At 41.1% G+C, this 20,399-nt stretch overlaps 1 protein-coding gene across 1 annotated transcript in view; it reads left to right on the top strand.

Moving 5' to 3' along the window:
- The window catches only part of ARHGAP44 (Rho GTPase activating protein 44), a 130,599-nt gene that overhangs the window by 5,441 nt on the left and 104,759 nt on the right, over positions 1 to 20,399 (top strand). The window contains exons 3-5 of the mRNA XM_029284005.1: positions 1,908 to 1,947; positions 5,696 to 5,783; positions 7,538 to 7,609. Coding sequence (XP_029139838.1) covers positions 1,908 to 1,947; positions 5,696 to 5,783; positions 7,538 to 7,609 — 200 coding nt within the window. The remainder of the gene's footprint in view (positions 1 to 1,907; positions 1,948 to 5,695; positions 5,784 to 7,537; positions 7,610 to 20,399) is intronic.

Raw genomic sequence — 20,399 nt, 5'->3', positions numbered from 1 at the left:
CTGGGTGACTATAAGCACATCATTCTCTCTCAATCCATTTTATTTCAAAGGATTGTTACTGTAGGAATATTAGATCCATCCTTACGTGCCATCACCTTGAGCTCCCCAAATTCCTTAAGCCCACAGACAATCATCCTTGTCTACTGATCTGCTCAGCCAGGCATGGTCTTGAAGACATTATCTATATAAATAAAAATGTAAATGTTCGTTTGTTCAAAATCTTAAATCTCCTAAAGTTCTTCACCGATTGCTTTGAAATTTTGACACAACGTTGCATTCGAATACCCGCGTGTTTTTATATACCCACTATTATATAGATGTCACACCTGTGACAGGTAAAAACATGCTTTTTTTGAAAAACAGCGCCATCTGTTGGACGTAAAAGCATACCCACAAGCATTGTGAAATTAAACATATTACAAACATGCGCTTTCTCTTTTCTTTCTTTTCCATTTAACCAGACTGAGCCACAGCAACGCGTGGCTGGGTACAGCTAGTAAACAATAATAAAGATCTGGGCAGGAAGTGAAGAAGCTGGAGAAACAGATGCTGTTTCTTTTACTCCTTATCTGTCAAAGAACATAGATCAGAAAGAAAGAGAAGAATATTGTGAGGTAATAACTAGCCATGTTGAAGGAGTTCTGGCAAGAGATGGGCAAAGACTTACAAGGGCTGAGACCAATAAGAGGCACTTTGGAAAAGCCAAATCCCTTGCAGCGAGGAGAGAAAAGACCCCAGAAATAGTGAATGGCATGTACTGGGAAGGAACTGGGAGTGCATACTCATCCCCGTAGCCTACTACTGCAATGTGAAAGTACCTTGCATGCATTTCCTAAGGGTATGTCCTCATAGTATAGCCTCCATCTCATAAGCAGCCCGTTGCTGAAGCAATTTGAAGCCAGTCCAGGCTGCTCTGTATGAAAACTGCTTACCCAGAGAATATGGAAGGTGTCCTTTCCAGAGTGTCTATGACACATGGAGGAGAAGGCTTGAGGTGGCTATGAGGTCTGCTCTTCTCTTCTTCTTTTTACAGATTAGATGACTGATGACCCCAGACAGCAGTAAGCCCTGAAATTAAGTATCCAACCCATAGCTAAACAGATGTAATTAAAAATGTAACTAAAAAGAGTGGGCTCTTTTGCATCTGTGTGGCAGGTTACTCACATCCTCGCCTTACAGAATGTTCTTGTAAAAAAAGTCACTACATCTGCTACAGATATGGTTTTAATATACTTTTTTTTCCCTCCTACCCTTTTGGATAATATGGGGTGTATAGTATGTATGCTATGATTTGACACAGATATCAGTAATGTTTTCTCAAACTTCACTTCTGTTCTGTTCTTCTGTTCAATACTTTATCTAACAGCTACGCCTTGAATAAACAAATCTAGATGACCTCTAGATACTGCTGAAAGGGACAGAAAAATCTTTATTTATATGTATTTATATATCAAACTTCTTAACTGCCCATCTCCCTCGTAGAGGGGCTCTGGGTGGTGTACAACGTAATAAATATAATAAAACATTAAAAACTAAATAATTTAAGATTAAAATATTTTGCTTCCACTTAGTAGCCAATAGGTCAACATGATATCATCATGAGAGTAAAAGAACTGAAATGGAAATGGGCCAGTCACATAGCAAGAAGAATTGATGACAAATGAACTAAGGCAGTCATAGAATGGATCCCACTTGATAAAAAGTGTCCAAAAAAAAGTGTCCGCAAAACTAAAGCAAGATGGAGTGACAACATCAGCAAGTATTGCAGACCCAATTGGCAAAAGAAAGCTCAAGATTGAATTGGTTGGAAACAGGCAGAAGAGACCTTCATCCTGCAATTGATAGACAATGGCTAGAATGATGATGAGATCGATTTATTTGTTTGTTTGTTTGTTTATTAAATTCAGAGATTCCACCCATCTCACTCTCAGAGCATCTCTATGACAGGTCAGTGAACATTTTGAAAACATTATACAGGTGCATCTCACAGCCCTCCACAGCTGACACTTTTTCACACACACTAAACCTGTTACTGGAACTCTTATTCCAAGAATATGTATACTGGAATGGAATGGAATGGAATGGAATGGAATGGAATAGAATAGAATAGAATAGAATAGAATAGAATAGAATAGAATAGAATAGAATAGAATAGAATAGTTGTCATTTTAAATGTATACTAATCAGCATACATTAAAATGAAATTTTGTTGCATTCAGCTCTCAAACAATAACCATTACACATATACCCACCTACACACATATATATGACATAGAGAAACATCACAGTCTAGTTCAGATATACATATATTACGTAACATTGAGGGCATGGGACACGTGTGGTCGACCATCCAGATTAAAACATTCTAGTGCCGTACCGCCCCCCCGAGAGAGAAATTAGGGGGGGATGACCCCCCTCCACAACAACCAAGGAAAGCCCAAGAAAAAAATATCCGACAACTGGAAAACCTCCCGACTACAAGAGCAGGCAGACACTTGCAACAGACAAGGAAACTTATTGACATCAAAGACCCAACTCACAACAAACCAGACGCCTCCCTATACCACACGAAGCGCTTAGAAAGAATGATGCCTTGCATATGCACACGAACACAAGTTAATCAACACCCGGGGGACTCCTCCACCGTCACCATCACCACCACCACCACCTCTACAACCCCCCCACCCCGTCTCTACCCCGAAAGCATGCGGACACCCCCGGGGACCTGGTAGACCACGGGGCGATAAATGTTCTCCATTAGGAACAACGCCCCCCAGGCATAGACAAAGGGGAGGTACTCAGAGACTAGAAGACCCCCCCACCTTGGGGGTGTGCACACGCTCCTGAGGATTAAGGAAGCTGATGTACGGTAACGAAGAGAAGATCAACGGACTGAGAACTCCGCCAAACCCCCTACGTGGGGAAGAGGGGAAGAACCAGCCGGAAGGGATGACGGAGCAGACGGGCCCGATGGCACATCCCGTACCGACAATCCAGTTGAAGCAGTGGGGATTAAGAGCCGATCCTCATAACACCTTAGAAATTATCGCCAATATAAGTAAAAAAAGGGGAAAAAACAAAGCTGGGAGGAGACAGTACCCGTGAAATTGACAAAGGTTCTGATGAGGGAGAAGAATAGGAACCAAGGTGAGACACTTAGAGCAAAGCCCTGTAGCAGGAAGGATGACAATGGGAATGTAAATGACAGACAGAGAGGGGGGGGAGGACGGAAGAAAGTGCACTAATAGGGAGGAATGTGAGAAGAGGGAACAACTTAAAGAGGCAGGATCCACGAGTGAGCAAAGAATGAAAAAGAATCCCTTTGGGTCACGGCTACACGAGGAGGGAGGAAGGGGCAATAACGCACACACATGTAAGAAAAGTAGAGAAAAAGCAGGCAATGACATACAAACCACGACCAAAGTGCAGATTGGCCAATCAGGACCCATGACGCGATCTAGGAGCCGGGTGCAGACGGCGTCCCATTTATAAAAGGAGCTTCCCCGTCGACTAGAATGTACCCTGACGATGTTGGCAGTGGCCAACGAAAGCTTGGTGTATTATTGAATTAAAACTTTTATAGTTTTGTAAAATTTCCTGGTGCTCGTGCTTTTTAGCTATTTGGATATAAAAGAGAATCCCGCGAATTTACAAGACAGATGGCATGAGGAACAAAGCTGTTACAGAATCTAGTAGTCCTGCTATAAATACTTCAAAATAATAATAATAATAATAATAATAATAATAATAATAATAATAATAATAATAATAATAATAATAATAATAATAATAATAATAATAATAATAAAGTTGGAAGGGACCTTGGAGGTCATCAAGTCCAACCCCCTGCTCAGGCAGGTAACCCTATACCATTTTCTTCTTAAAAACTTCCAGTGTTGGAGCCATCTCCCAGGGGGGAGGCCATGAAGTGGGTGTGTGGTGTCTCTTAATAATGCTTCAAGCTCTGAGCATATAGCACTTATAAGCAGTATCCCGAAGAACGGGAAGCATGCTTCCTTTAATCTTCTCAATGGTCCTTACCACTCTCTGTATGGGCCTTCTATCTGAGGTACTGCTACCATCAAACCAAACAGTTTGTTAAAATGCTCTCAATCGTGCCTCTGTAAAAGTAGCCAGGACAGAAGGAGAAAGATGTGCTCTCCTCATCCAACGCAGGAAATGCAAACGCTGGTTTGCACGCTTCACTAAAGATAATGTATGAAGAGACCAAGTCAGATTGTTAGTTATCTGCACCCCCAGATACTTAATACTATGGACCACCTACACAGCTGCAGCCTTCATACAAAGTGGAGCATGACTATGCCGGCTCTTTCTAAAATCAGCAATGATCTCCTTTGTTTTATTAACATTCAAAACCAGGCTATCTTTATTGCACCAGTCAACCAAAGCCTTCACCTCTTCCCTATAAGAATCTTCATTGTCATCAGGGATAAGACCCACCAGTGCTATGAGAGAGACTAATTCTTTGCTACCATCTAGTGGTCATTAAGAAAATATATTGTCATAATTTTACTGCTGGTATGAGTCAAGAAGAACTGTTCGGGTTTTGAGTTAAAGTTTAAGTTTGTGGTATATAAAATTATATGTTAATATATAGAGAAACAAGCTCGAGATTGTATAATATTGGATTATATAGGGGAATATATGTATATATATATAGAGAGAGATGTATATATAGAACTTTAAATATGATAAGGAACAAATTGTTAGGATTATATATACTGGAACGTCATGTCATGTCCTTTTTGTTTTAATTGTTTTATCAATAAAAAACTTTTTTAAAAAAAAAAAGAAAATATATTGTCATTTGGGGAAAAATGATTAGGCAGAGCAGCTGCTGCATTCTACAAGCACATGTTCTGTATGGTGTTTGGTGACAACTTTTCCCATGGTTGATGATACTTCACTTTCATCCAGAAAAATGTACCAAATACTATTCTTACAATGTTGAGTGCATGGACAGCAGCACAGCATAATCCTATTCCACATGTGTGGTAAGGCCACACAGTGGGGACAGCACATTTTATGCAACATGATTACTTTCCAGTCCTAGCGTGGGAGGAACACTTGGCAGAGGAGCTGTGTGGATGAACTCCTATACAGATGTTTAGATATTAGGAGGAATAAGTCAAATTATATGACCCAAAATTTCCAGTGTCTCTGTACATGGTGTATAGGGAACAAACGGAAACAATGTAGATGGTGATACTGATGCCTGGTGGGACAAAATTCATCGTTGGAATAAGAGAATTGAAGAGAATAACTTATTCAAAATGAAGAAGCCAGTCAAAATGTGAAGAGAAATGGTGCTAAATGTGAAGAAAATGTACACATGTACTGAAATCAAGGAATCTGAGCAGGAGAACCCAGTCAAAAGCATTTGGGTAAAAATACAAAGAAAAGAGAACAATAAAGCTACTATTGCTAAAGTATGTTGTAGACCACTCCATAAGGCAGAAATTTTGGATAATGCTCTCCTGGACTTGACTTTATGGAACCTTCAGGGAAAAGAGATATAATAATTGTAGGAGACTTCAGCCACCTGGACAGGTGATGAAAAACCAGCTCAGCCAAGATTGTTATTTCCCAAAATTCTTGGTCATCTTGCTCAGTGCTTTATCTTCCAGTTTGTTTGTTTGTTTAAAACATTTATATATCTGATACTTTCCAATAGAGATGAAGTAATAGGTGTGGTGGAAGGTGTAGGAACTTTGGGAGAGAGTGACCATGTCATATTAGCCTTCACTATAATGCAGGCACAGGTAACTGAACAAAGTCAGACTAGTGTTTTAGACTTTAGGAGAGCTGATTTCAACAAATTAAGAGAAACAGTAGAAAATATTCCATGAATGGAAATCCTAGAGAGAAAAACAGTTCACAGTGCTTGGAAAACTCTGAAAAACAAAATAATAGAGGTCCAAATAAAAACAATACCAGAGAGAAAGAAAAACAAGAGATAACTGACAAGACCACCAGGATTGCACAAAGAGCTCTCTGACAAACTTAGGAATGAGAAGGACAAATATAATAATGGAAATAGGTGCTTGGAAATAGAGGGGAATAACAGCAAATAATCTGAATCTGCAAGGATGGGGTCAGGAAAGCTAAGGTTCAGAATGAGCTAAGACTTGCAACAAATGCAAAAAATAACGTTTCTTTCAATATATAAGCAGCAAAGAAAAAAGTCAAGGAAATGGTTGGTCCATTAATGGGAGAAGATGGCAAGAAGATGACAGGCGGCAGGGAGAAGGCAGAGTTGCTTAACTCCTTTTTTGCATGTCTTTATGGAAAAGAAAAATATAGTCCAATTTATCAAAAGCAGCACTGTGGGAAATAGAAGAGAAATATAGGTCAAAATAGTTAAAGAATTGGTTAGAGAACCCTTAACTATTCTGAACAAATTCAACTTTCCCAGAGAATTTTCCAGAAACTCTCCTAAACCAAATGGTTTATACCACAGGGCACCGAAGGAGTTGGCAGATATGAACTCAGAATCACTTTGGTTGCTCCTGGAGAGCACAGGAGAACTGCATCAGGACTGGAAAAGAGCTGATACAGTTCCAATTTGTAAAAAGGTGGAGGAGACTGGATCTAGGAAACTATAGACCAATCAGCTTGATGTTTATATCTGGAAAAATCCTGGAAAAGGTAATCAAGTACCGGGTTTGTGAGCATCTAAAAATGAACAAGTAATTACTAGAAGCCAGCATGAATTTGCTAAGAACAATCATCCCAAACAAATCTTATGGTCTTCTTTGATAAAGTAACTAAATTATTTCACCAAGGAAATGCTGTGGATATAGTATGTTTAGATTTCAGTAAGGCATCTACTAAAGTAGACCACAGCCTACTTCCATGTAAACTATAAGACAGAACAATGTGGGATAGAAAGTAGCACTACCAGATGGATTTGCAGTTGGCTAATCAACTGAACTCAGTATATGATCCTTAATGGAAATGCATCTATGTGGAGAGAAGCATGTAATGGGGTTCCTCAAGGTTCTACTTGGCCCCAGTGCTCTTCAACATCTTCATCAATAACCTAGATGAGGTGGCTGAAGGAGTGCTCATCAAATTTTGGGATTACACAAAACTGGAGGAATTATTAATACTTTGGAAGATAGACTCAAGATTCAAAAAAAACCTTGAACACTTGAGAATTGGGCTCTATTTAATAAGATGTAATTTAGTGGCAATTCTGCCCTAAGGCAGAAAAAAACAGGCGCACAGGTATAGGATAGGCAGTAGCTGGTATCCTATCAACAGTAGTGCCTATGAGCGAGATCTAGGTGTCCTTGTGGTTCTTGTTCAGTTGCTAAGTCATGTTCAACTCTTTGTGACCCCATGAATGCCATGTTCTCCTGTCCTCCACTGTTTCCCGGAGTTTGCCCAAATTTGTGTTCATTGTGTCAATGTCACTATCTAATTATCTCATCTTCTTCTTGTCCCCTTCTTCTTTTACCTTCAATCTTTCCCAGCTTCAGTGTCTTTTCCAATGAGCCCTCTCTTCTCGTAGGTGGCCAAAGTATTTGAGCTCCAGCTTCATATTCAGCTTCCTTGTGGACCACTGCTTAAGTATGAGTCATCGGTATGCCTCAGCTGCCAAAAAAGCCAGTAGGGTCATGGGCTGTATCAACTGAGAGACAGTATTAAAATCAATGGAAGTGACAGTACTGCTCTATACCATATTGGTGATGCCACATTTGAAACACTGCATTCAGTTCTGGTCATCACAGTACAAAAAAAAGAAGCCAAGACCCTAGAAAGAGTGCAGAGAAGAACAACTAAGATGATAAGGGCTCTGGAGGCTAAACACTATGAAGAACAGCTAAAGGGACTTGGCATGTTAATTTACCAAAGAGAAGACTGAGTGGAGACATGATAGCAATCTTCCAATAGTTAAAGGGCTGTTGAAGGGAAGAAGTCATTGATTTATTCTTCATAGCACCTGACGGTGGGACAAGAAGTAATGCGTGGAAACTCCTCAGAAGGAGATCCAGGAAATAAGGAGGAATTTTCTTACAGTGAGAGCAATTAAGCAGTGGAACAGCTTGCCAGCTGGAGTTGTAAGTGCTCCATTGCTGGAGGTTTTCAAGAAAAGAGTACACAACCATTTGTCCAAGATGTTGTGGAATGATTGGAAACCATTGTAGATGAGGGGTCCCTGGTGCTCTCTGAGCTTGCTTGTTTTCTTGCAGACATTTCATTACCCAAACTAGGTAATGAACTAGGTAACTTTATTTAGTTTGGGTGATAAAATGTCTGCAAGAAAAACAAGCAAGCTCAGAGAGCACCAAGGACCCCTCATTTCAACCCTCAGCTACAAATATTCTCTTTTATTGGTACCATTGTAGATGTGAAGGCAGATTTTAAATGGGCCAAGAATTAAAAGCCACAAGTATAGGAAATGAATAATGGGTATAATGATCAAAGAAGCATCTCAGCAAGTAAATAATATCTGTATAAAGGTAATCAGAAAAGGTAAATATAGAAGGAACATACCTCTCAAGTATTTTCTTCCACGTTGAATGTATTCTCTCTTGACTACGTCAATAAGAGAAAGAAGAGAGGGAATGGATCCACTTCGTGGAGAAGACAGATAATAACAGGTGCCGGGCAGAGGAAATGCCCCTCAACTTCTATTTTGCTTGCTCTTTTCCTCAAAGAGATCTGTGAACACATGAACCTCAGCAAGGATAGAAGGGATAAGTAAAAGGCTAATTTTATTTAATTATTTATCAAACCAATTTACAGAGCTGCCCATCTCACAAACAAATAACTGTGGGTGGTGTACAACAGAGCTATAGTTCATTAGACAATCCTTGATCCATTGGATCATTCTTGTTTGCATATATAAGTTGACATCCTTTTTCCTTCCCTCACAACTCTCAGAATCCTAGTGAAGCCTTCTCACTCTCCTCCTTGGCTGACCTGCCAAAATTCTCTGCCACTTTGCTGAGGGTGTGGATGAATAAAGGGAGCTGTGGATTCTGAGGAAAACTATACCCCCCTCCCGCTTTCAATTCCAGCATGTCCCCAATGGCCCCTTCCAGGGAGGAAGATAGCTTACCTGTTGGTCAAAGGTGCCCTCCAACCAGTTCTATCTTGCCAACAGGCATCCAAATTACTCCTTCATCTTTTCCTCACTAGCCACGTTGTTTAAATTTTATCATTGGTTACAAAACAGCCAATGGCGGTTCATCCATCAGACTTGTAATCAGCCAATTGGGCACAGGGACAGAGGGAGGAGGAAAGAGGGCAGTGATACAGCTCTCTCATCTTTGCAAGACCGCCTCCTACCACATACCTCCCTTCGACCAGTCCGCTCCCACAGAGAGGGCCTCCTTAGGGTGCCGTCGGCCAGTCAATGCCGGCTGGCGACCCCCAGGGGGAGAGCCTTCTCTGTGGCAGCTCCTGCCCTCTGGAATGACCTGCCCCCCGACCTACGTACAACTGCGGACCTGCGCCTTTTTCGCCGAGCCCTGAAAACTCATCTATTTCATGCGGCCGGCCTGGTGTAGTTTTGATTGGACTTTGCTAGGGGTTTTATATGGGGTATTTTAGAGCAGGCTTTTTATTCAATATTTATTGTGATTTTTATTATTGCCTGTTCACCGCCCTGAGTCCCGTAAGGGAGATAGGGCGGTATATAAATTTAAATAAACATAAACATAAACAAACAATACTTCTTTTTGTATCCTTTCCAATTTCACCAAATTGAAGGTTATGAAGTATCAAACAGGCACTAGAATTTTAGTAGTGTATAGATATACCAATTAAATCAACTCAAGATGATTTAGGTGCTCCTGATTATTATGAACAAGTATAAAATTTCCAGGCTGGGTCAATTATACCCAAGAATCCAGAAGAATATTGTGGATGTTATCTTGGAGACCCTTTCTATTATCTCTGATAATACATAGAACATGGGAGTAGTTCCCATGTTGAAGTAAAGCAAATGTTGTTCCTATCTTTAAAAAAAAAGAGGAACTAGGAAACTGATGTTGATTTCAGATTTAACTCTCCTTTGTTGATAGAGCAATGTGGTAGGCATAATGTATCTTGACTTCAGCAAAGCATTTGACAAACTTTCCCATGAGATCCCAGTAGAAAGATAGCAAAGTGTGGGCTGGACAATGCAATCATTAGAAGGATGTAGAGCTGACTGAACAATTGCACCCACTGACTATATATCAATGACTCTGTCAAGTGGGAGGAGGTGATAAATGGCACATTGCAATACTCAGCTCTAGTCCCTGTGCTGTCCTATGTATTTATAAATTACTTGGATGAGAGCTTTTAAAATAGGGCTATACATTTGCTGAAGGGAAAGAGATGGGGAGGGGGGGTGGGGTAGCAAGTACTTGATAAAACAATATCAAATTGCAGGAAGTCCTTGACAAGCAGGATCAATGAGCGCGAAACCAGCAAGATAAATGTCATCATGGGTTAATATGCAAAGTACTGCATCTAGTTGTAGAAAAAATCAAAGGCATGGGTTTAAGATACAGGAGCATACAGGCAGCAGTACATGTGAAAAGATCTGAGTATCCTGGTGGATTGCATACTAAACATGAATCAACACTAGGCTGTAGCTGCATCAACAGTAGTACCATATGCTTCTCTTCATTCTGTTTGTTTCACCACATCTAAAATATGACTTCCAATTCTGGGCACTGTGTTTGGAAAGAACATTGACTAACTTGACCAGAAGTTAGCTGTCATAGTTCCAACAGATGAAACTCTTCCAAGAACTTCGAGGTATTGTTTATCTTAAAGAATCTTTATTCGAGAAGCATAACATCGGCACTAACATAATCAAAGCCAAAAACTGCATCCCCCCCCTTGAGCACATAGTATCAAAGCACAATTCCCTCCTCCAATTAACTGTCATAAATCACATTCCCCAATTAGTTTAAAGCATGGGCTTTCCCTCCAGCTCTCCAGTCCGCCAATTCTTATCATCTCTTATTTCAACAACCTTGATTCTCACGCTAGGTTCAGTATTATTATGTCTAGCTGAACTCTCATGCACATTCCCCCCCTCCCCAGCATCATCTAACTCTAAAAGCGAAAAGAAGAAAATGGCTACATCTCTATCTGTTGTCAAAGCAAAAACATCCGATGTTAGCAGCGTTGACATTAGCAAGATAAAGATCCTGAAAGGAAAAGTTAGCATATCCAGAAATTAGCAAACAAGATAAAGGTCCTGAAAGGGGGAAAATTACAGAATGGTTAGAAGGATTGGCTATGTTTAACCTATAGAAGAAAAGATTGTGGGGAGGCTTGACAAGTGTTTGCATGATGGGCTGTCATGTAGAAGATGGGGCCAAATTGTTCTGAGTTGTTTTAGAAGATTGGACAAGAAACAGTGGTTTAAATTACAAAGAACTAGATTTTGGTTAGATATCAGAAAAAAAAAATCCCAAAGGAGCTGTTCAGTAATGGAACATACTACAGGTAGTCAATTTACCAGAACAATTGGGACCCCAATTTTCATTGCTAAGCAAGGTGATTGTTAAGTGAGCTGCACCCAATTTTACAATCTTTTTTTCCATGATTATTAGGCCAATTTTTAAGTAAAATGCTGGTCATTAACCAAATCATATTTCCCCCCATTAATTTGCTTATTGTAAATCAGTGAGAAGGTTGCAAATGGTAACCCCATGACCCTAGATGGCTGCAACCATTGTAAATAATGCTGGTTTTGATCACATGGCCGTGGGGATGCTGCAATGATTTTAAGAGAGAGTACCGGTTGTACATCACATTTCTCAGTGCAATTGTAACTTTTAATGGTCACTAAACAAGTGGTTGTAAGCAGTGGTTCTCTGTGTGGGATGCTATTTCCGGAAGTCCATTCTGGACTTGGGCAACAAAAAATTAGCTACCGGTTCTGCCGAAGTGGTGCGAACTGGCTGAATCCCACCACTGGTTGTAAGTCGAAGTCTATCTGTAACTCAGAAGCTGGTGGACTCTCCTTCACTGGAGGGGTTTAAACAGGCTGAATGGTAATTCATTGGTAATATGTAGTAGTGGAATACTTCCATTGCATTGGAAATTTGAAATGTTGAGTCCTGACACTTGGGGATATATACGAGACATCTCCTGCTGCTAATAAAAGGCATTCTAATATGTGACTATCTGCAATCAGTATGAAGCCAGTTTATAATAGTGGCAAAACATGTGATACACTCAATGGACACAAAGTTAAGACAGAGTTATCCTTGCCACAGCCTGTTCCAGTATAATCTGTGTTCCCCTCTTCAAACTCAGATGTCTAACAATTCCAGAGAGGTATGGATTTTTGGAGGAGGCATTGTGCTTCAAAACATAAAAAAAAAATGAGACAATTGTTTCTGTAGAAGTATTGGGATTTACCCTCCAAACAATTTCAGAGATCACAGAGAGAGGGAAATCTTGGTAGATTTGAGGTTCCCAATGCATGACAAAAGCATCATGCCATACATTTTGTCTCTTTCAGGCATGCATGTAACGTCATGATGTTTCAATAAAAGTGTGGCTTATGTTGCAATTCTGCTTTTATCCTTCTTTTATTCTTTGCTGTCCCCAAGGATGTCTCCGCAAAGCCAGGATAGCTAACCAATGTACTCACATAGCATGACTTTGAGCCTAGGGAGGCCTTACCCATTCCACAAAATATATAGGCAAATTCCTAAACAGAAACAAACTGAAGTGCAAGTCCCTTAATTTTCTCTGTGTGTTTTTTTTTAAAGAAAAGGCTATCCAAATAAGTTTAGGGATCCTTCCTTCCTTCCCTCCCTCCCTCCCTCTCTCCCTCAAATAATAGTGTGTAGCCCAGACATTTCTGTTTGTATGCATTACTAGAAGATTGAAATACAATGATTGCCTTATCTGTATATGACATGTAGTGCACCTGCTTCTTTCTGGTTTGACAATTTTTTAAAAAAGTATTTAATATTGTCCTTAATTTTATAGCAGCAATTCTCAGATGCCACCATTAAGATTGTCCCCTGGGGCTTTTCATTGCACCTCCCCATTCCTTGAGCCACATATCTATTTCTGTTAAGAAAATCTACAGTGATATTAGCTAAATGGCGTCTGTTTAGAGCTAAGTGTTTAGGATGGATTTTCCAGGATACATACCTCCCTCCTCCCCCCCCCTCAAACAGTGGGACAGTACTTCTGTTAGTTATGAGAAGCTTGCACTGACTTTTCCATACATGTGCCCACAATTTCAGATAACACATTTACAACTTATAGAAACAATTAACATACCATCAGAACTTATCCAGTGCCTTGACAATTTACTTCCTATGGTTCCATGAACTATTTTGGCTTCATGTTATGATTTTCCTTCCTGTTTCCTTTTCTTCCTATGCCTTTTTTGCCCCAAAGCAAATCTTGCAATGGTCATTAGGACTTTTCTCTACTGCAGTGGTGGCGAACCTATGGCACGGGTGCCAGAGGCGGCACTCAGAGCCCTCTCTGTGGGCACTTGCGCTGTCGCCCCAGTCCTAGGCCTTCAGCTGGGTTTTATAAAACTTTTTCGCTTCAGGCCTCCGCCACCGTGTACAAAAAAAAAAAGGTTCAATCAGTCAATTTCAACTTCTCGCAGAAAAAAAAAGATCTTGCAAAGTTGGAATTGATTGATTGAACTTTTTAGTCCCACCCAGTCTGCCGTTACCACCGCAGCCATGCCCACCCAATGGGCCATGCCCACCCAATGGGCCACGCCCACCCGGCACCCGACGATGCATAAGTGGGTTTTGGGTTGCAGTTTGGGCACTCAGTCTCTAAAAGGTTCGCCATCACTGCTCTACTCCATGCAATTCCCACATGATTTTCCTCATCCTCTTTCCAAAAAAGCTGCTGCTCAATTCTACCTTTCTAATGCACTGTCCATACCATCCACATTATGCATTAGAGCCGTGGTGGCGAACCTATGGCATGCATGCCACAGGTGGCACGCAGAGCCCTCTCTGCGGGCATGCGTGCTGTCGCCCCAGTCCTAGGCCTTCAGCTGGGTTTTATAAAACCTTTTCGCTTTAGGCCTCCGCCGCTGTATGCAAAAAAAAAAAAAAAGGTTCAATCAATCAGTCAATTTCAACTTCTTGCGGGGAAAAAAAAGATCTCATAAAGTTGGAATTGATTGATTGAACTTTTTAGTCCCACCCAGTCTGCCGTTACCACCACAGCCACGCCCACCCAATTGGCCACACCCACCCAATGGGCCATGCCCACCTGGCACCGGACGATACATAAGTGGGTTTTGGGTTGCAGTGTGGGCACTCGGTCTCTAAAAGGTTCGCCATCACTGCATTAGAGGAAAACATTCTGGCATTTTGCACTGTGGCTTCCGAAGGGTGAATAACAAACAGCAAGCCTATGCTGAAGGGCAGGCAACAAGTCACACAGGACCAGGAGATGTGTCTCAACTTTCAACGCTTTCATCTGAAGTAAGGACCTTAGGGAGATAGAACTTGTCTGCCTTGGCAGTTCTCCTTTGCAATGCTAGTGATACAACTAGAAGCAGCTATTACCCAAGAGGACTTCTCTTATATGACTTTCCATATAACAAAATAAATATTAATATTAATATCCTGGATATTAATGTATGATTGCTATCTGATAAGTGAAATTTTGCATCACATGAGATTAGAATAGGCAGTTCTCTAAGAAAGAGGTCCTCAACCTTGGCAACCTTAAGACTTGTGGACTTCAACTCCCAGAATTCCCCAGCCAGCCATGCTGGCTGGGGAATTCTGGGAGTTGAAGTCCACGGGTCTTAAAGTTGCCACGGTTGGGGACCCCTGCTCTAAGAGACAACAAACTCATGAAGCATTGAACAAATCAGTCCAGAGTTCTCACTTGAGGCACAAATTACTAGGTTCAAATTATCCTATTTCAGACATGTTATGCAAAAACCCAATTCTCTGGAGAATATTGGGAAAGGTGGGAAAAAAAGATGAGATGACCAGCAGCAAAGAGGAAAGACTCAGAGTGGCAATAAATGTACAGTTGGGAGACCCGAAAGAACAGGTTAAGGATAGATTGTCATGGAGAAGATCTATTTATCTATCCAGTCAAAAATGATTGGATAGCACACAATCAATTATTGCTTGGTCCAAATTCAGTGATTTTTTCAACTGGAAGTATTTACTATCTGGTTAGATGCCAATAACTACAGGAAAAAAATGAAGAAGCACTCCTAGTTTATTGGTAGGATTTGATGATGGAATTCCTGATCTCTGATGAACATCTATTATTAGGGATTTAAATGTTATTTTTTTTAAAAAAAAATCCTTATATGCTGCCCAGAGTCTTTGACAAGCAAGCAGCTCTATACATTTTCATTACAAATAAATACATGCAGCCCAGTATTTGCAGTGAAGCAAATGATAATATGAAAGATAAAGAAACAGGATCTTTGCTATCCAGAGATAGCAAAAGCATTTGGAACCAGCATGGCAGGGAGTGGGGGCATCCCCAGGATGGGTCAACAATGTCTAGTAGTGTAACTGGGCAATTGGAGCCACCTCCCTTTTTTAACATGTGCTACACACATTGCATGCATTCAAAAGGGGGCAAGACTTTGATTTCCCCAATTGCACCTATTGGTTTGGCATGACTTTCCCTGAAAGCATCTCTGATGGGAAGTCCCACCAATACTAACATAAAATTGTCTCATGAACAGGAAGTAAAAATGGTTGAGTATGTCTGCAAATAATTCCAGCATCCCCTGCCAATGCAGAGGATGAAGAGCTAGAAAATTTGATTAAAAAAGAATCACCCAGTGAATTTGGCTAGAAGGTGAATTGTTGCAGAACCAAAGGAGAGAAGATGGAAGCTTGGGGGCCTAGCCAGAAAGCAGGAGACAGGAAATGAGCAATATGCAATTCTGTCCAAAAACAAATTACCAAATTGCCATGGATGGAGGGTGGGTTTTGGCTTGAGTTAGGACGGGAGTGGGCTTTAGAGCTGGTCTGCACCCCTTCTACTGGTGGAAGGTTTGGCAGCAGGTGGAAGAGAGTAAATTCCGTAAGAGTTTGCTAAGTCTGTGCTCCGGTGAGTGTTTGGTTAGGGTGATAAGGGCAGGCATCCGCCATACAAGAGGCTACAATAATACAGTGATGCGAACGTATTTAAAATGCTGGTTATCCAGGCAGGAACTAACAGCAACAGTTAGCAGAGAGGATGGGCAGTTCCCATTCCAAAACCAAACCTGCAGTCCGAACGAAGTGGATCCAGATAAGCAGAATCACTCAGAAAAACTATCCAGATGTTACGCAATCTGTCTCCTTCCAAGGGATGCCTCCAGATGTGAGGTGCTTCCACCCACACAATAAGCAGCCTTTTGCGGGGAAGGCTAGAGAGAAGGAATCCCGTGGCCATCTTGTGGCAATTACCCCGAAGTATGTATCCATCCAGCGCCAAGCCTTGTTTGCAACTGTCCACACTGTTTGCGGGTCAAGGAGAGGAGAGGAGAGTGATAGACGTCCCCGCCCNATATAAGCAAGGGGTGTGGCATGTGAATTTTCGTGACGGACAAAGTTTGATGAACACTCGGTTGCAAGCATTCTGGCAAGTTCTCGTGGCTTATCTTTGTTTGCTGTGGTTTATCATTAAAGACTTGGCAGGCAGCTACGAAGTGGCTGCCAAGACATTCCGTTGCCTTTGTCTGTGCCGAGTAGTTTGTCAGGCCTCGACTGACTGGTTGGGGGGTGTGGGTCGGACGGGGGACAGAACACAAATAATCTGAATCTGCAAGGATGGGGTCAGGAAAGCTAAGGTTCAGAATGAGCTAAGACTTGCAGCAAATGCAAAAAATAACGTGTCTTTCAATATATAAGCAGCAAAGAAAAAAGTCAAGGAAATGGTTGGTCCATTAATGGGAGAAGATGGCAAGAAGATGACAGGCGGCAGGGAGAAGGCAGAGTTCCTTAACTCCTTTTTTGCATGTCTTTATGGAAAAGAAAAACATAGTCCAATTTATCAAAAGCAGCACTGTGGGAAATAGAAGAGAAATATAGGTCAAAATAGTTAAGGAATTGGTTAGAGAACCCTTAACTATTCTGAACAAATTCAATTTTCCCAGACCGGAAACTCTCCTAAACCAAATGGTTTACACCCCAGGGTATTGAAGGAGTTGGCAGATATGAACTCAGAATCATTTGGTTGCTCCTGGAGCGCGTGCCCACAGAGAGGGCTCTGAGTGCTGCCTCTGGCACCCATGCCATAGGTTTGCCACCACTGATATAGTATGTTTAGATTTCAGTAAGGCATCTGATAAAGTAGACCACAGCCTACTTCCATTTAAGCTGTAAGATAGAACAATGTGGGATAGAAAGTAGCACTACCAGATGGATTTGCAGTTGGCTAATCAACTGAACTTAGCATATGATCCTTAATGGAAATACATCTATGTGGAGAGAAGCATGCAATGGGGTTCCTCAAGGTTCTTCTTGGGCCCAGTGCTCTTCAACATCTTCATAAATAACCTAGATGAGGTGGTTGAAGGAGTGCTCATCAAATTTGGGGATTACACAAAACTGGAGCAATTACTAATACTTTGGAAGATAGACTCAAGATTCAAAAAAACCTTGAACACTTGAGAATTGGGCTCTATTTAATAAGATGTAATTTAGTGGCAATTCTGCCCTAAGGCAGAAAAAAACAGGCACACAGGTATAGGATAGGTAGTAACTGGGTCAATAGTAGTGCCTATGAGAGAGATCTAGGTGTCCTTGTGGTTCTTGTTCAGTTGCTAAGTCATGTTCAACTCTTTGTGACCCCATGAATGCCATGTTCTCCTGTCCTCCACTGTTTCCCGGAGTTTGCCCAAATTTGTGTTCATTGTGTCAATGTCACTATCTAAATATCTCATCTTCTTCTTGTCCCCGTCTTCTTTTAGCTTCAATCTTTCCCAGCTTCAGTGTCTTTTCCAATGAGCCCTCTCTTCTCATAGGTGGCCAAAGTATTTGAGCTCCAGCTTCATATTCAGCTTCCTTGTGGACCACTGCTTAAGTATGAGTCATCGGTATGCCTCCGCTGCCAAAAAAGCCAGTAGGGTCATGGGCTGTATCAACTGAGAGACAGTATTAAAATCAATGGAAGTGACAGTACTGCTCTATACCATATTGGTGATGCCACATTTGAAACACTGCATCCAGTTCTGGTCATCACAGTACAAAAAAAAGAAGCCAAGACCCTAGAAAGAGTGCAGGGAAGAACAACTAAGATGATAAGGGCTCTGGAGGCTAAACACTATGAAGAACAGCTAAAGGGACTTGGCATGTTAATTTACCAAAGAGAAGACTGAGTGGAGACATGATAGCAATCTTCCAATAGTTAAAGGGCTGTTGAAGGGAAGAAGTCATTGATTTATTCTTCATAGCACCTGAGGGTGGGACAAGAAGTAATGAGTGGAAACTCCTCAGAAGGAGATCCAGGAAATAAGGAGGAATTTTCTTACAGTGACAACAATTAAGCAGTGGAACAGCTTGCCAGCTGGAGTTGTAAGTACTCCATTGCTGGAGGTTTTCAGGAAAAGAGTACACAACCATTTGTCCAAGATGTTGTGGAATGATTGGAAACCATTGTAGATGAGGGATCCCTGGTGCTCTCTGAGCTTACTTGTTTTCTTGCAGACATTTCATTACCCAAACTATGTAATGAACTAGGTAACTTTACCTAGTTTGGGTGATGAAATGTCTGCAAGAAAAACAAGCAAGCTCAGAGAGCACCAAGGACCCCTCATTTCAACCCTCAGCTACAAATATTCTCTTTTATTGGTACCATTGTAGATGTGAAGGCAGATTTTAAATGGGCCAAAAATAAAAAGCCACAAGTATAGGAAATGAATAATGGGTATAATGACCAAAGAAGCATCTCAGCAAGTAAATAATATCTGTATAAAGGTAGTCAGAAAAGGTAAATATAGAAGGAACATACCTCTCAAGTATTTTCTTCCACGTTGAATGTATTCTCTCTTGACTACGTCAATAAGAGAAAGAAGAGAGGGAATGGATCCACTTCATGGAGAAGACAGATAATAACAGGTGCCGGGCAGACGAAATGCCCCTCAACTTCTATTTTGCTTGCTCTTTTCCTCAAAGAGATCTGTGAACACATGAACCTCAGCAAGGATAGACGGGATAAGTAAAAGGCTAATTTTATTTAATTATTTATCAAACCAATTTACAGAGCTGCCCATCTTACAAACAAATAACTGTGGGTGGTATACAACAGAGCTATAGTTCATTAGACAATCCTTGATCCATTGGATCATTCTTCTTTGCACATATACGTTGACATCCTTTTCCCTTCCCTCACAACCCTCAGAATCCTAGTGAAGCCTTCTCACTCTCCTCCTTGGCTGACCTGCCAGCATTCTCTGCCACTTTGCTGAGGGTGTGGATGAATAAAGGGAGCTGTGGATTCTGAGGAAAACTATACGCCCCCCCTGCTTTCAATTCCAGCATGTCCCCAATGGCCCCTTCCAGGGAGGAAGATAACTTACCTGTTGGTCAAAGGTGCCCTCCAACCAGTTCTATCTTGCCAACAGGCATCCAAATCACTCCTTCATCTTTTCCTTACTAGCCACGTTGTTTAAATTTTGTCGTTGGTTACAAAACAGCCAATGGCGGTTCATCCATCAGACTTGTAATCAGCCAATTGGGCACAGGGACAGAGGGAGGAGGAAAGAGGGCAGTGATACAGCTCTCTCATCTTCACTTGTAACACACAACCTATGGGTTTTATAAGAAGTATAATCAAAGGCATGGTGGCACTGAAACTGCTACAACTTTTCCAAATTTCATTCCCACAGGAATCATGGGACCTTGCATTTTGTAAGTTAGGCCATTTGAGTTGCCTTGGTTCAATACTTCTTTTTGTATCCTTTCCAATTTCACCAAATTGAAGGTTATGAAGTATCAAACAGGCACTAAACTTTTAGTAGTATACAGATATACCAATTAAATCAACTCAAGATGATTTAGGTGCTCCTGATTATTATGAACAAGTATAAAATTTCCAGGCTGGGTCAATTATACCCAAGAATCCAGAAGAATATTGTGGATGTTATCTTGGAGACCCTTTCTATTATCTCTGATAATACATAGAACATGGGAGTAGTTCCCATGTTGAAGTAAAGCAAATGTTGTTCCTATCTTTAAAAAAAAAAGAGGAACTAGATGTTGATTTCAGATTTAACTCTCCTTTGTTGATAGAGCAATGTGGTAGGCATAATGTATCTTGACTTCAGCAAAGCATTTGACAAACTTTCCCATGAGATCCCAGTAGAAAGATAGCAAAGTGTGGGCTGGACAATGCAATCATTAGAAGGATGTAGAGCTGACTGAACAATTGCACCCACTGACTATATATCAATG

This window comes from Protobothrops mucrosquamatus, unplaced genomic scaffold (genome assembly GCF_001527695.2).
Source record: "Protobothrops mucrosquamatus isolate PMUCROS unplaced genomic scaffold, P.Mucros_1.0 scaffold325, whole genome shotgun sequence".
In the NCBI taxonomy this organism is placed as follows: domain Eukaryota; kingdom Metazoa; phylum Chordata; class Lepidosauria; order Squamata; family Viperidae; genus Protobothrops; species Protobothrops mucrosquamatus.
This window is presented reverse-complemented; position numbering and strand designations above follow the sequence as displayed.